Genomic DNA, 14,221 nt, shown 5'->3' with positions numbered 1-14,221 from the left:
CCAAGTGCTCTCTATTCTTGCATCCTGCGGATGGTGCAGTCTCGCTATTATGTCAACAGCTACCCCTGTTCAAACGTGTAGAGGGAGTAGGCTTACAAGAGGCAGGGAGCTAGTTCGTAGATACTAGCCATTGAGGGTCACAAAAAGGTTAGAATATGATTAAATGTATTCATAGATTCAGACATACATCTAAAAGTAGTAGGTTCACAGCAGAAAAAACGACGAACTTGAAAAATCACATACGAGCCTTATTTGGCTTACAATGGAAAGAAAAATAGGTGACAAACTGTTATTGCATCACAGTTCGGTAAGTGAAGGGTTAGTAGCATATATATATATATAATGTGGATTTCAAATACTACAGTTAGACTGGTAGTATGTTATTGTGATCTACGAACTAGCTCCCTGCCTCTTGTAAGCCTACTCCCTCTACACGTTTGAACAGGGGTAGCTGTTGACTCTCCCTTTTTCCTGTTTATGCCATAACGCCTTTTCTGAGTCAAGCCCCCCTTTAACAAAAAAGAAGGCCTTTTTTGCCCCTACATTCCTTTAGTCTCGCTGTTATGTGCAGGCCCTCTAGACTCTACTTTCTTAGGCACTATGCTTTCCTCTGAGGGTACTAAACTCTCCTTGTACTATACATTCATTTCAAGTTCAGGGGCGGTCTCGCCTCTCTGTGTCGGCTTTTGCTTTACTTGCAGTTACTCCACCCAAAAGATTCTGCTCACCTCCATATATGCACTATTCTTGAGTCTCGTTTTGGGAAACAGGTAACATCTTCTCTCCCTAATCCCTCCTTTTGGCGCTGGAGCACTGCCCTTCTTTGGGAGGCGGATTTTACTCGTTTTAATCTCTCCTGTAGATGTTCGGCGAGTGCCTGGGGGAGAATCATTTGTGTCAATTGCGCGCTAATATAATGGTAAGAGATGCCAACTACTGCCTACATTGTTGGCCGTGAACGTAGGCGGCCGGTGTTCTGTTCGCCGCTCGAAAAATGTGTGATCCTGCGCAAATGCGGTCTTCCTAAAACTAACCTTTCTATCTGACTTGGTGGGGGGGGGGGGGGGGGCTACAAACGGGCACACTCCGATATTAAGCGGCTTGTACACAACTCTGCGGAAGCGCTTCTCCAGTAATATTGAACCAGAATATGGTGCATTGTTATTAAAACGCTACATTTTTCCTCTACCCCGAGCGCCAAATGCCTGGAAAGGGACAAGGGCGCGTGCAGCTGCACGGGACAGGGAACAGAGAGCTCCCTCCACGGAACCCCTTCTATGCTAGGCCTGGGGCGGCGGAGAAGCAAACAAGTTGCCATGGTGGCCGGGCCCCTTCCTTGCCTCTCTTTTAGCCAATGGCTTATGAATTGCGCCATTCTGAAATGGCCGCTTGGATCCGGTCCTAAGGTCCCAGAAATAGACCCGTCGGAATACAAAGAGTGGGGACGAAGGAGGACCAGCGGGTCTCCACTGGAGAATGCAGGACTTCATTAATGCAGGAGGGAGGGGTGGTATTCATAAAAAGGGACTCGGACTGGCTGTTCAAGGTCTTGTAGAAGGGTCATTGTTGGATTTGGGATGGCGAGGCCGCATGTGCCCCGCGCCCTTACAAATGCAACAATGGTTCTTCTACAAGAGCCCTCACAGCTGGAATACCCGCCCCACCAGAATCCAATGCGAGATGATAAGCCCCCATGCCCTGGGCCCAGGGGGGACCGTTATATAAAAGGGCGGCGCGGACAGGCTTCACAGTTAACCTTGGAAAATCCAAATATATACACGAAGCTGCACCCCGCCTGAAACCAGTCCTGGAATTGCAGAAACGTCCCAAAGAAACGAGGCTCTCCTTGCATAAAAGTGGGGCCAACGGCTACACATAGAACATAGAAATTCAACAGCCATGGGCGAACCTTGATTGCAGAGCGAGTCTTTTCGAGCACTTGTGCGCCTTCAACGACGATCATTTTTTTTTACAAAAACACGTGCCGTCATAAACCACAACATTGAGGAGACAGTCAACCAGCCGTCAGTCCAGCCTAAACCACATCTTTGAGGAGACCGTCACCCAAAAGTCAGACCAGCCTAAACCACAACATTGAGGAGACCGTCACCCAGCCGTCAGCCCAGCCTAAACCACAACATTGAGGAGACGTCGCCCAGCCATCAGCCAACCCTAAACCACATCTTTGAGGAGACCGTCACCCAAAAGTCAGACCAGCCTAAACCACAACAAGAGACCGTCACGTAGCCGTCAGCCCAGCCTAAACCACAACATTCAGGAGACGTCACCCAGCCATCAGCCAAGCCTAAACCACGATATTGGGGAGACCATCACCCAGCCGTCAGACCAGCCTAAACCACAACATTGAGGAGACGTCACCTAGCCGTCAGACCAGCCTAAATCACAACATTGAGGAGACCGTCACCCAGCCGTCAGCCCAGCCTAAACCACAACATTGAGGAGACCGTCACCCAGCCGTCAGCCCAGCCTAAACCACAACATTGAGGAGACGTCACCCAGCCGTCAGCCCAGCCTAAACCACAACATTGAGGAGACGTCACCCAGCCATCAGCCAACCCTAAACCACATCTTTGAGGAGACCGTCACCCAAAAGTCAGACCAGCCTAAACCACAACATTGAGGAGACAGTCACCCAGCCGTCAGTCCATTTTAAACCACAACATTGAGGAGACCGTCACCCTGCCCCCAGTCCAGCCTAAACCACAACATTGAGGAGACCCCCACACAGCCGGCAGTGATCAACATCATTCACCCACTGTGAGGAGACCCCAGCCCAGGGTGAGGAAGCTTCTGCAGTACAGAGTGAGGAGACACCATCTTCCAAACCAGTGAGGAGAAACTGTCTTCCGGAGAGTGTGAGGCGAGGCGACTCAGTTTTCAGAAAGAGAGAGGGGAGAGATCATTTTTCAGCCAAGAGTGAGGAGGTGCTGTTCACCAGAACACAGTGAGGAGACACCTTCCTCTGCGGACAGTGAGAAGACATTGTGTGTATTAAAGAAGACAAGATCCTTCACCCACAGTGAGGAGGCACAACCCTCAGTCCACAGCCAGGAGACTCCATCATTCACCCACAGAGAGGGGAAAAAACCTCCCAACCTTCAGTGAAGAAACATTCCTGTACCCAGAGAGTGGAGACTAGGTCCTCTGACCACCCCTGATGAGACACACTTTTGCAGTTTACAGCACGGATACACTATACTCCGCCCACCGCGAGAAGGCAATATATACTCCACCTACAGTGAAGAAAACCACCCCCTGACCACTTTTAGGAGTACGGTCATCAACAAGGAGGGAAGAGGCGTCACGATACAGTGGTTGAGTCGAAGTGCAGAAGAGGGCGTACAGAGCTATTAAAGTGGTAAGAGGTAAGGACATGTGTGCACTGTAAGGATTCGTGGGCTGCAACTCACAGGCTTTGGGGGGTTTATAAAACAGTAACCTGGGAACAGGGAGAGCTAGCGGAAGGGATTGTGGAAGTAAAGTAATTGGGCCCTCGAGGGGTGCATGGACATGGTCTGGATTTGAGGTGCTCAGGCGAGGGAGAATAGGGGGGGTTGCACCTAGGGGTAATTTAAACTGTTGCTTACATGTCTCTAGGGGCCTGGGTTTTCTGGCTGCACCCCGTGAACGCAGTCATCGCAGGGGAAGAGCCAGATGTAAGGTAAACACTCACAACGTGTGGGAACATTCAGGGGGACCAAGCCCCTCTTTTACCTTCACTCGAGAGTTTACGCTTGAAGAAGGCCGCCCAGGCCTTTCCCGAATCCAGATCAACGGCATATTTTTTATAATGAAAAGGCAGATTGTGGAAATTGCCTGCTTTTTAAGCCCGTTGGATTTCTCTTCTGTCTGTGTGCATTCGGCCAGAGAGAAAGCACGCAGGCCGGAATAGGAGTTATGAACACCGGCGTCTTGCAAACCGCTGCCCTTGCCTGGGTTACTACATGTCCCATGTCATGCTACTGCATTGCAATTGCAGCGCAACGGGGCTGCAGGATGAACTGGTGTCATGGGCATCACCGCGCAACTCGTCACAGTCACTAAGTCACAGAGCTTTGAGTAGGCGACTGCTCCCTGCGCAGGAGAGCGCCCGTGCCGCCATTCATCTCCCGGGGTGCGTCTGTCTGTAGTGGGGTTGCGCTTATAGGAACATCGAGGTGAGGTGCGGGCGCGCCGCAGGCACTGGGGTGTGACCTTTGCACTCAGGGAAGCCGTGGCAGCGCTCACTACACTTTGAAAAAGCTTTCTTTATATATTTTTGGTTTCATTATTAAGCGTTAATTTTAGAGAGAAAAAAAAAGAATACACATTTTGGCATTTCCAGATAGCTTAGTTGTACCTGTAGATTTCACTTTTGCACAGAACGATGACAAACATTCCGAATTAGTCTGCCTCTACCATCAGTAAACGCCAACAGTGGGGTAGTGCCAGCCTCAATGTTGCCAGGTTGACTATCTCTAACTGCCCTGAAGTGTTCAGGTCTCCATTGCTGAGAGAGAAACCTCAATTCTGCACCCTTTTAATGTAGCTCACTGCCCTGCGGCTCCACTCTCAGCTGATGACGCCCAAATGAGCCAAACTTTGCGTGTTCACCCAAACCACTCACCGAGGCGTTATACCGTTGCCTGTATCTCAAAGGTTACCAAAGCTGACTGTTATTACCCTTAGTGCTGTCCTGGACTCGCCTCTGCTCCTCCACTAGGGCACACGTTACGTAGCAGTCAGACAAATTAGAAGGAGAGGCGCCATTGCTGCACTGCACCCCTTGGGCGACAGCTATCCCGCTGCCAGGGGCTCTTATAGCAGCTGGCAGGACCACTCCCAGTGCCCTAACCGTTGACTAGGGCAGCAGACAGAGCCTTCTACTCTTAATAATGAAAGCCAACCCCCAACAGGGGGTGCATAATAATGTGCGGGGAAGGAAGACGGAGATTGCGGAAGTGCCAAATAGCGAATGGCATATCAAGGTCAAGGGCGACGAAGAAAATGAGGGAAAGGGAAGTTATCTCGTCGTTCTAGAATAATGCCATGACCCGTCGCCCGGATGGTAAACCTCGTATCTATCCTTGCAACACGGTCCACTGCTGCCCATCATGCATGGCACTCACTGCACGGGGGTGAAGGGATTTCCGCCCCACCGGGAACAATAGGTGGCAGCCCTCTCAATAGAAGGAAAGCTCAAATCCATGAACGGCACGACCTGGGCTGCTCCCCGAGCAGCCACGCTACCATTTTTCACCATTTATTTTTCCGTTCTGGGCAGTGGTTTATTTCGTCCTCAGTCAGACAAAGCAGGTTGGTAGCAATTGGATGGAGGGAAACTCCCTCCGGCTAGAGCAGCACATTGGTGTAAAAATAAGATGCATGGCTATCAAACCATGAATAAGAGCAGGTGACTTTATAACACATGCATACAAAAACAGACAGATTAGCCCAGGGTACAAACGTGTGAACTACAGCTTGCACACAGACCCCCTACAGCAGGTGGGTTTACCTACTTAAGGAGAGGTGAAAAAACTAGGGTTGGTACTTGAGAAACGCAATTCTGGAGGCAAAAGCGGAGTCAAATCATCAAAAATTGCAAAGCTGTGAATTAATCATAACCACCATCATTACTATGCACAGCCTTCCATACCATTGTTTTGTTGCTCGTTTGTGCCATTACAGAAGGGGATCTAGATAGCCATGTGGAAACCAGTCTTAGTCGTGCCAACACAAGGAGAAGTCTTGTCTAAACTGCTAGGCCACAGCACGGAAACTCTTGGCCTTGATTTCCATCTGTTCGGCTGTACTGCTCACGTAGGTGGCAGGACCAAGCATTACTTGCAAATAAGGTTATGGAAGGCTGCCCAGAGTAATGCCAGTGGTTGTGATGGATTCTAAACCTTCCATCCAACATTTTTATGCTTTAGAATGTCACCCTAAATGAGAGAGTGTCTGCTTAGATATGGGTCCCTTGCTTGCTAGTCGTAGGCCATCAAGCGGCACCTCGTTGATTAGGTCCAACATGTGTGTGCAGGGTTGCTCTTGTTCCCATGCAGTGGGGGACAAGACTACGCTCATGCAGGTCGGTACCAAGACTGGTTTGCAAGAGGCAGATTTCCGGTTAAGAAAGTAGAGTTTCATTCCAAAAATGAGGCCTAGACTTTGCATTGCCTACATCCCCCTTTCTGTTCAAGCAGCAATCTCAATCTCGTCCTCCCCACCCACCATGCACCTCTTCTCCTTCCGGATCCTTCTCACGTCTCCAATCCATTCACTGGAACTCCCTCCCCCCTGAAATCAAAAACATCACCATCATCCAGGCATTCAATGTGGCGTTCAAGATCCAGCTCCTTCGCAGTGAAAGGGCTCCCACATGACCCCAGCATATTCTTTCTCTCCTTAAATTCTTTCTCTTATCCCTCCATTGAAAATGACATTGACTGCCCCTAAAAGTATTTCTTGCACGCCCCAGGCCCATCTGTTATGTCCCCCGTTTATGTTCCATGTCACCCTTTTCAAGACCTGGCTCGTTTTTCATTGTTCACGTTCATTTGTAAGACACCTGCACGGGGGATTGACTCGACTACTGTTTTCACCTATATTCAAGTTTCTTGTTGAAGTGCAATGTCACCTTCAATAAATACAACAAAATAATGTTTCCTTGGCACTGTTCTACAGTGCCAAAGAAAGGATTTCTGGGATTTTAAGGGAGAAGGAGCATAGTGCAACGCAATACAACTTAATAGTATGTTCTACTTAAATCACCCAGGTGTGATTCTTACGGAGTATGGAATGAAGAGCGACAGCCCTAAGGATTGCTGATGTCCAACTTTAAACTGTTCATTGGCTTTGAACATGCATGCCCCGATGGGAGAAACAATAGAAATAGCTGTACATATCTACCAATAGCTATTCCACAGAGTCTGCTACTGAAATATAATTTGCCAACAGATAGTCTACTCTGTGTACCAACAAAACAAAGTTGACCAATCCCTCCTGTGCCATCCTTTTGGTTCTATGTTTGCTCCCTGCATGCCTGTTTGGCGGTTATTCCACCTGCTGACCCACAACCTCTGCTGACCCACAACCTCTGAATGTCCCCACTGATCCCCCCCTCTCCCAAGGACTTATCCCTTAAATCGGATACACTGATTCATTGCTATCCACTACCAGCTCTATTTTCTTTTTCGAGTGTGCCCTTAATTGGAGGCTACACGCCACAGACCCTCTTCTCCCCTCTGTGCTCAACCAGGACCTCCAGATGTCGTTTCCTCCCACCCCCACATTCAACCCATTCAGGCCCAGGCCTTCCTGCATCTCCTCACCTTTTTTCTGGCCCTCTTCCTGCAACTCCTCCGATGAGCCTGCCGCAATGCAGAGTCCCTTTAAAGTTTCACCTACTCACTGGAATCTTTGGACATCAGCAAGCACTCCAAGTGGAATGATGCTCTATGCCCCTATGCCAAGGAATGGCACGAGTCAGCTTGCCACCATCTTTTTGACTCTCAATTCCAGTCAAGCCTGTATCAGTGAAAGCGTGTTCTGTCTTTATCCCATAAAAATACACATTCATGACTGTTGGCCCCACAAGATCTTTGCTCTGTTTAAGCGCAACTGTTCAAAACATTTAATTCTGGCTCACACACCCCTCACACAAAAACAGCTGAGGTGGTCTGCGTGATGCCTTACTTTCTTTTGAAGTAGGACTTAATTAACTACTATGATTCCTTAACTTCATCTTAAAATGCATTTTGAATATGGAAACCTTCTCTATGACTCTGATGTTGGAACCATGACCCAGGCTCTGATCGCATAAAACCGAGGCTACGGCAATGCTCTGCATGAGGGCATGAAGCCTCAAGAAACTTGAGGACATTTGAAGACTTTGCTGAGAGACCATCTCCAAATAGAGGGTGAAATGGTCACATCAAATCTGTCCCGAGGGCCCATCAGTGGATGGCTACCCCCCCCTCCTGAGATTCAGAAAATATCTGCTCTTCCAGGCACACTTCACCCACAAATGAGGGCCATTTACTGACAAGGTAATCTTCTTCCTTTTCACCATATGTGCCACTCCCTTTCTTGTACAGCGCTTTGTTGCTTTCTAGCTAGGTTACATGATATATGACAGGTTACATGTGATTTTAACGAATCCAAACCAACGAAAAAACATCGAATGTTTTGTTTCTTTTTATGGGGGTCCCCCACAACCCCCTTCCCGTTTCCGCTTGTTTAAACCCTCCTCCCCACCAGATTTAACCACTCACCCCCATCCCAACACATATATACATATATTTATATATTTTTATTGTAGTTTTGTGATTCGTTAAAATGTCATTCTACGTTTTCAATTCGTTAAAATCACTGCATACCATATAAATCACCCAATGTATGCATAGTGGCTGAAGTGAAAGATGAGAGTTCATCCACAAAGCAATCTACAAAATAGCCCCCGAATAGCTCCTGGGTCTCTTTTCCCTTCAAAAAAGCCCGAAACATTTCAACATTCAAACAAACACGATTAAATCCTCTGCCCCTATAAGATTCTCCTCGGGTGCGCAGATGTCGGTTGAAAAAGAACGTTCTGGCAGGCCCGGCTTTAACAATGTACATATATTTATCACCTTGTTGCTTTGGGAACCAACTGAATGCATGGTTTATCAAATTAAATGTTGCCCAACTGCTAACCGAATCCCCCCCTGCTGCTTCCATTGTTTACTAGCTGCAATGTGCCTCGAGCCTGTGGCTGATATGACATGCTGTAAACCTAAATAAAGCAGCTGTCTAATGAGCGACTCGGCCCCTGGATCTAATGCTGCACCCATGAAGTGATTAATCATGGTCGTTCTTCATGGAATGACTGCAGCTTCTTGATCATCCTTTGGGAGAAATTCCATTCGCTTGGCTATAAAACCCCTACTCTTGTGCACCCTGTAACAAGGAGGGCTGTGGCACGATAGGCCCTGACTGCAGAACCTTTATCACATCTGCCAGAGGTTATACTATAGTACTTTTAAAAATTCAGAACAGAACCAACCGATGGCAGACAAACGGAAAGTATGCACAACTGTAACAGCGCATGCAGCAACACAAGTCACTGTGCAACACTGTCACTCAACACACAAGTTATGAATCAAACCTATGGATGGAAGTGCATGGTGTGATCCGAGTGATGGTGTTGGACAGGGAAGTTTGAGCCATGGTTGCATGTTAGGATGTGAGCCTTGTGTGGAGGCGACGGACAGGGTATGCGTCGGGTTGGGAAAATGGTGCACCATTCATTCACTGAAGGCCAGACTGAGCAACATAATCAACTGGAGATTCACAGGATGGTCACACATCGGTAGAGCCGAAAGGGTCATCTGCCGAGAAAGGAGTGGGGAGGTGTGCATGTGGAGCAAGAGAGGTAACGTGTGGGAATGTAAGAGGGGACTAAGAGGCTGTGAGTTTTGAAAATCAATAGCTGAGAGATATGGCAGGGCAGAAATTGAATTTCTAAAGTCTTCAAACATGATTATGGGTGTTTTAACAGAGATGTGCACCGATTTATTTTCCAGATCGTGACCAAAAGGGAAGAGGATGGCTGAACAGCTGACGATCACAGCCCCGATTGTGAACTCCTCCATGCCAACATCTGAGAGATGCGGCAAAGAGACAGATCTGGAAAACATCCTTCTTGCCACCTTCTATCTACTGAACTTTGTCGTCGCCATTGTGGGAAATGTACTAGCGCTTGGGATCTTCCTACGAGACAGGAAATCGGGAAGCACTGCTAACATCTTCCTGATGCACCTGGCTGTAGCAGACCTAACCTTTGTGCTAGTTCTGCCAACACGGCTGGTGTACCATTTCTCCAGCAACCACTGGCCCTTTGGCGAGGTGCCCTGCCGCCTGACTGGATTCCTCTTCTACCTGAACATGTATGCGAGTATCTACTTCCTAACATGCATCAGCATGGACCGCTTCCTTGCCATTGTTCACCCCGTGAAGTCCATCCAATTGCGCAGGCCTGTTTATGCACATTTGGCCTGCATATTTCTATGGATCATTGTTGCTGTGGCCATGGCCCCCCTTCTGCTCAGCCCGCAGACAGTCCAGGTAAATGACACCATTGTTTGCCTTCAGCTGTATCGCGAGAAGGCCTCCAAACATGCACTAGTATCATTGGCTGTGGCCTTCTCCGTGCCCTTTGTGATCACGCTGACCTGCTACTTGCTGATAATCCAGCGGCTGCGCAACGGCAGCCGCGTGGAGAAGCACCTAAAGGACAAGGCCATAAAGATGATCGCCATGGTTCTGGTCATTTTCCTGATCTGCTTCGTGCCTTACCATTTGAACAGGGCAATCTATATTCTCTTCCACCAAGGAGCCCAGACTTCCTGTGGCCAGCAGCGCCGGCTGGCGCTCAGCAACCGTATCACATCTTGCCTGACCTGCTTGAACGGTGCACTTGACCCAGTCATGTATTTCTTTGTGGCTGAGAAGTTCCGAGGGGCCTTGTGTCGCTTGATTTCAGGCAAGAGAGCCACAATGTCACCTGTGAGTAATGATCGAAAGACCAGCGAGAGCTCCCTCAGTGCAAAATCTGAGTTGTAATGGCTGACTAAATGCAGACGAGAAGGGCTGTCTTCAAACAGCTCCCAATATTCAAAGGTCCATAGCAGACACTGGATGCGCCATTATCAGTGCCGTAGAGGACGTGATACCCGTTTCAGGGTTAACCACGGACATTAGTGTTGGTTTAGTTGGTGGCCAAAGCCATTGCTTCTGCACGAGGGAATATCATTGTATGCATGCAGCTCCAGCAAGACACCAGTCTCTCCACAGAGGGGCTTTCATGCACCCTTTCAGCCTCGGGCCTCGCACACTCTGGCATCAGGGTGTCATGCAAGAAGCCCCAATGGAAAAAAACGATGCTATGACCGAGGAGAGCAAAGATGAGGCTCCTCTGAAACAGTGGCTTTAGTTTCCGTAGCACGACAGAACGAGGCTCTCACGAGTAGCTGATTCCTTCCCGATTGACCGGGAGCACCACTGGACTAAGAGCGCAAAAGCCTAAAGGATGGGATATTAAAACAAGGAACACCATGCAGGGACGAGTTACAATGTAACCAGCAAAGTAAATGCATAGAAATAAATAAACAGTCATCTTGCCATTAGGCAGCCATTTCCTTTTAAGCAAAAGCCAAACAGAATTTGTTTCTGCGACAACCCCCTTAAGAATTTGGAACCATTTTTAAAGAGAGGAAGCAATTATTCTGATCTCAACAACACGCACAAAAATATCCTATACAACATTACAAGTGTTTGGGACACCGCATTAGAAGGAACGCGGGCCTCAAGCCTGTTCAATATCTAAAACGTAGATACATCTACAATCATCATTAAACTACCAGCTCACAGGTTCCCCCTAGAGAAATGTTTTTCACGCCTATGGCTTGTTATCCCATATCTGTCAAGAAATGGGTGCTGTAAAAGGCAAATTATTTTTTAAAAAAATCTTTGGAGGGAAATCTTCTCTGAACCCCAAGATTGGCTCACTTCATGTCCAAGCGTGAACTGCTTTGGGCAAAAACAATTATGCCTCACGGTTTTAAAAATCCACTAACTGCCATTATGTATTATTATGCTTTCAATTTTCATAGCTAGAGTGGTGCAGCGATCGATAAGTGCATTTGAATTCAAACCGGCCACCTTTCCAATTGACTCTGACACAACTGCTCTAGAAAAGCCTAAACCACCCCTCCCAGACTCCAATCACACCCACAGTGACACCCTGGAGCGCAGGCGTAACTTCAAATACAAGGAATCTCTTTTGTGAGGTATTCGGATTAAAAACCCTAAAACTAAATGGGAACCCCAGTAGGTTGAAATGATTGAAGCTGTATTTTGAGCTTAGTGAAGAGAAAGCACCGACGGTACAAGCAATCCTCTGAGGGTTGAAAAAAGATTAAAAACAAATGGTGCTGCATTCAATGCAGCCATTTTGATCATGACGGAATCATTGCCCAGGTATTTTTCCAGAAAGTCATAATTTTACGTGCAAACGTCTCTACACTTTCCACCCGTGAGGCACCTAGTGCATCCGAGTGTGAGGTGTTCCCATTCACGCCATCTCCTTGAAGCGCCATCACCACTGCCTCAACCCCAATAAGTGCTTAGCGTCAAAGAGCCCTCAATATGTGGAAATGACATTGTCCGAGTTATGTCTTGTGATATACCTGTTCTCGTTTAGCTGGGAGCTAAAAACTCTCCTATTTAGGACAAACCTGACGAACCAAGACTAATCCCTGCTACCTCTTCCCAAATACCTTTCTATTTGCCCCAAAACATGCTTATATTCCCAACCAGCATGCTTTGGGACGATTGCTCTTCTCTGCATGTCCTTGTGCCCGACATCTGACCTATGCTTTCCTCCAGCACAGATGAACACCATTAACTCTGAAGCCTTCAATAGATCCAAAGCAAGTCAGTATAACGGTGCAACAGCACAGTCAGATTCCCTCACTGCCCCTGCCCGTCAAAGCCCCCTAGGATCACTCCTCTCCACCTACATGGACCCGACTGTCCTTCTACTCTACTGCTCCTTTTTGCATGCTTTCTCGCTGCCATTTCCTTCCCTCCAATGGGTAGGTACTCTGAACAGGCTGGCCTTTTGGAGGTTCGAGAGCTTGCAAAGCTGCCTGAGTTGCTCTGTAAGGCAATGTACCTAGAAACAGATGTGCAGGCATATTATCTAGTACTTGTACCTGGCATACCATCTCAAAGACTGATCTTTACTTTTTATCAAGCATCACATTTAAAGACCATGGAATCTTTCCAACCTTCCCAGGACCAAAAGATGTACTCTCCTGTCACACCTGCAACCTTTTGTACTACTCATTTTGAATGTCCCAACTTTCCTTTCAATTGCTTGTAACCTGTAGCTAATGTATTACCAACAGTTAGGTCTGTGGCTCTGACTGTACTCAAACATCATACGGGGGCTTCATTCACTTCACAGGTGCTTGCTGATTGGTTAAGGGCAGGAATGGAATTTGCAATGCTTTAAGAATTACGAGGTCAAGGCCTGGGCACATATTTCAAGGTTCCGTCACAAGGACAAGTACAATTATTCATTGTGTCCCCTTGGAGCAAATAAACTCCAATATAACCTCCCAATCACCATGTAAGCTATTATTATTGCCCCACCGCCCCCATTTACATGTTTTCTCATATTGGAGTGTATTGTCTGAACACTTCCCCTGAGGTTACGTCGGCATTTTTCCACTTGTATTTGCTGGCAGATACTTTGAAATGTTCTACAAGATTGGATTGAAACACTTGAAACAGCTGATGACCACACAACTTCGGCTCATCATACAACCAATACACAAAAGCTGGACGAAGTAAGAAATTACTTAAAAAAATTCCCAGATAAAAAACTGCGTACAATCTTTCTGAGAGCACGCCTGAACATCTTGAAGACAAATGAGATCTTATGCATCAGGAAACAATCAGTGTCTAACAAGTGCCGGTTCTGCGAAAGTGGGGACATCGAAACCCTTAGACACTTACTCCTTCACTGTTCTGGTACGAGCGACATCAGACAAACTTATCTTCATCCGCACGAATTAAAGTTTCAGACCATAAGGGAAGAGGATTGGTGGAACAAGCTAATGAGTGGAGATTCAATCTCCCTGACTATAGCAACTGCAAAATTTCTGGACAGTTTGAAACTAGAAGAAAAAGCCTCTCGTAATCTAATAGGAACCAGTTTCTCCTAACTCAGATGAAACAGAATCCTAAAGAAAACCACAAAGAACAAACAGAACAAATGACGATCTTAGGAAGCACCCAAAAACAGAGCGAAGGAAAAGATCTTGTAAAAATTGAAATTCAATTAAACACAAGTAAAAAAAAAAAAAAAAAAAAATGTTCTACTTTATGGTGAATAAAAGCTGAGTTCTGTTTAGCTTAACACATGCCACAGTTAGCATGTCTTCTACCGTGGTTTCTATAGACTCATGGCTCAAATATTCAGGCTAATGCATAGGCCACTTTCCTAGAAGAAATGGTACTATAGCACTGCACCCTATTTTAAGCGATTTTAATGGGTTGAAAAAATGCAATTTTCATACAATAAAAAAATTGTGAAAAAATGCCTCATGTTTCTCAGTTCTTACTCGCCTGCAATATTAAGAGCAACACTCACCAATATAAAAACATCATTTAT

General features: G+C 47.0%; 2 protein-coding genes across 4 annotated transcripts in view; one reads left to right on the top strand and one right to left on the bottom strand.

The window, feature by feature from the left end:
* Nucleotides 1-14,221, bottom strand: part of LIMS2 (LIM zinc finger domain containing 2) — a 589,342-nt gene that overhangs the window by 360,496 nt on the left and 214,625 nt on the right. The gene's annotated exons all lie outside the window — the stretch shown is intronic.
* On the top strand, nucleotides 1,565-14,149 carry GPR17 (G protein-coupled receptor 17). Of its 2 annotated transcripts, none has more exons than XM_069617872.1 (2): nucleotides 1,565-3,379; nucleotides 9,564-14,149. In XM_069617872.1, the coding sequence occupies exon 2, from the start codon at nucleotides 9,586-9,588 to the stop codon at nucleotides 10,600-10,602; it is 1,017 nt and encodes a 338-aa protein (XP_069473973.1). In that variant the 5' UTR covers nucleotides 1,565-3,379; nucleotides 9,564-9,585; the 3' UTR covers nucleotides 10,603-14,149. The 2 variants fall into 2 exon arrangements, with proteins under 2 accessions (XP_069473973.1, XP_069473972.1); XM_069617871.1 differs by having other exon boundaries at nucleotides 1,565-3,386.

Source organism: Ambystoma mexicanum, chromosome 10 (assembly GCF_040938575.1).
Source record: "Ambystoma mexicanum isolate Mex_15411 chromosome 10, UKY_AmexF1_1, whole genome shotgun sequence".
NCBI lineage: Eukaryota > Metazoa > Chordata > Amphibia > Caudata > Ambystomatidae > Ambystoma > Ambystoma mexicanum.
Note: the sequence above shows the minus strand (reverse complement) of the source record. Positions and strands in the feature narration are given on the sequence as shown.

Coding starts and splice junctions, on each gene's coding strand:
- GPR17 (XM_069617872.1), top strand. CDS start 9,586: ATGGCTGAACAGCTGACGATCACAGCCCCGATTGTGAACTCCTCCATG.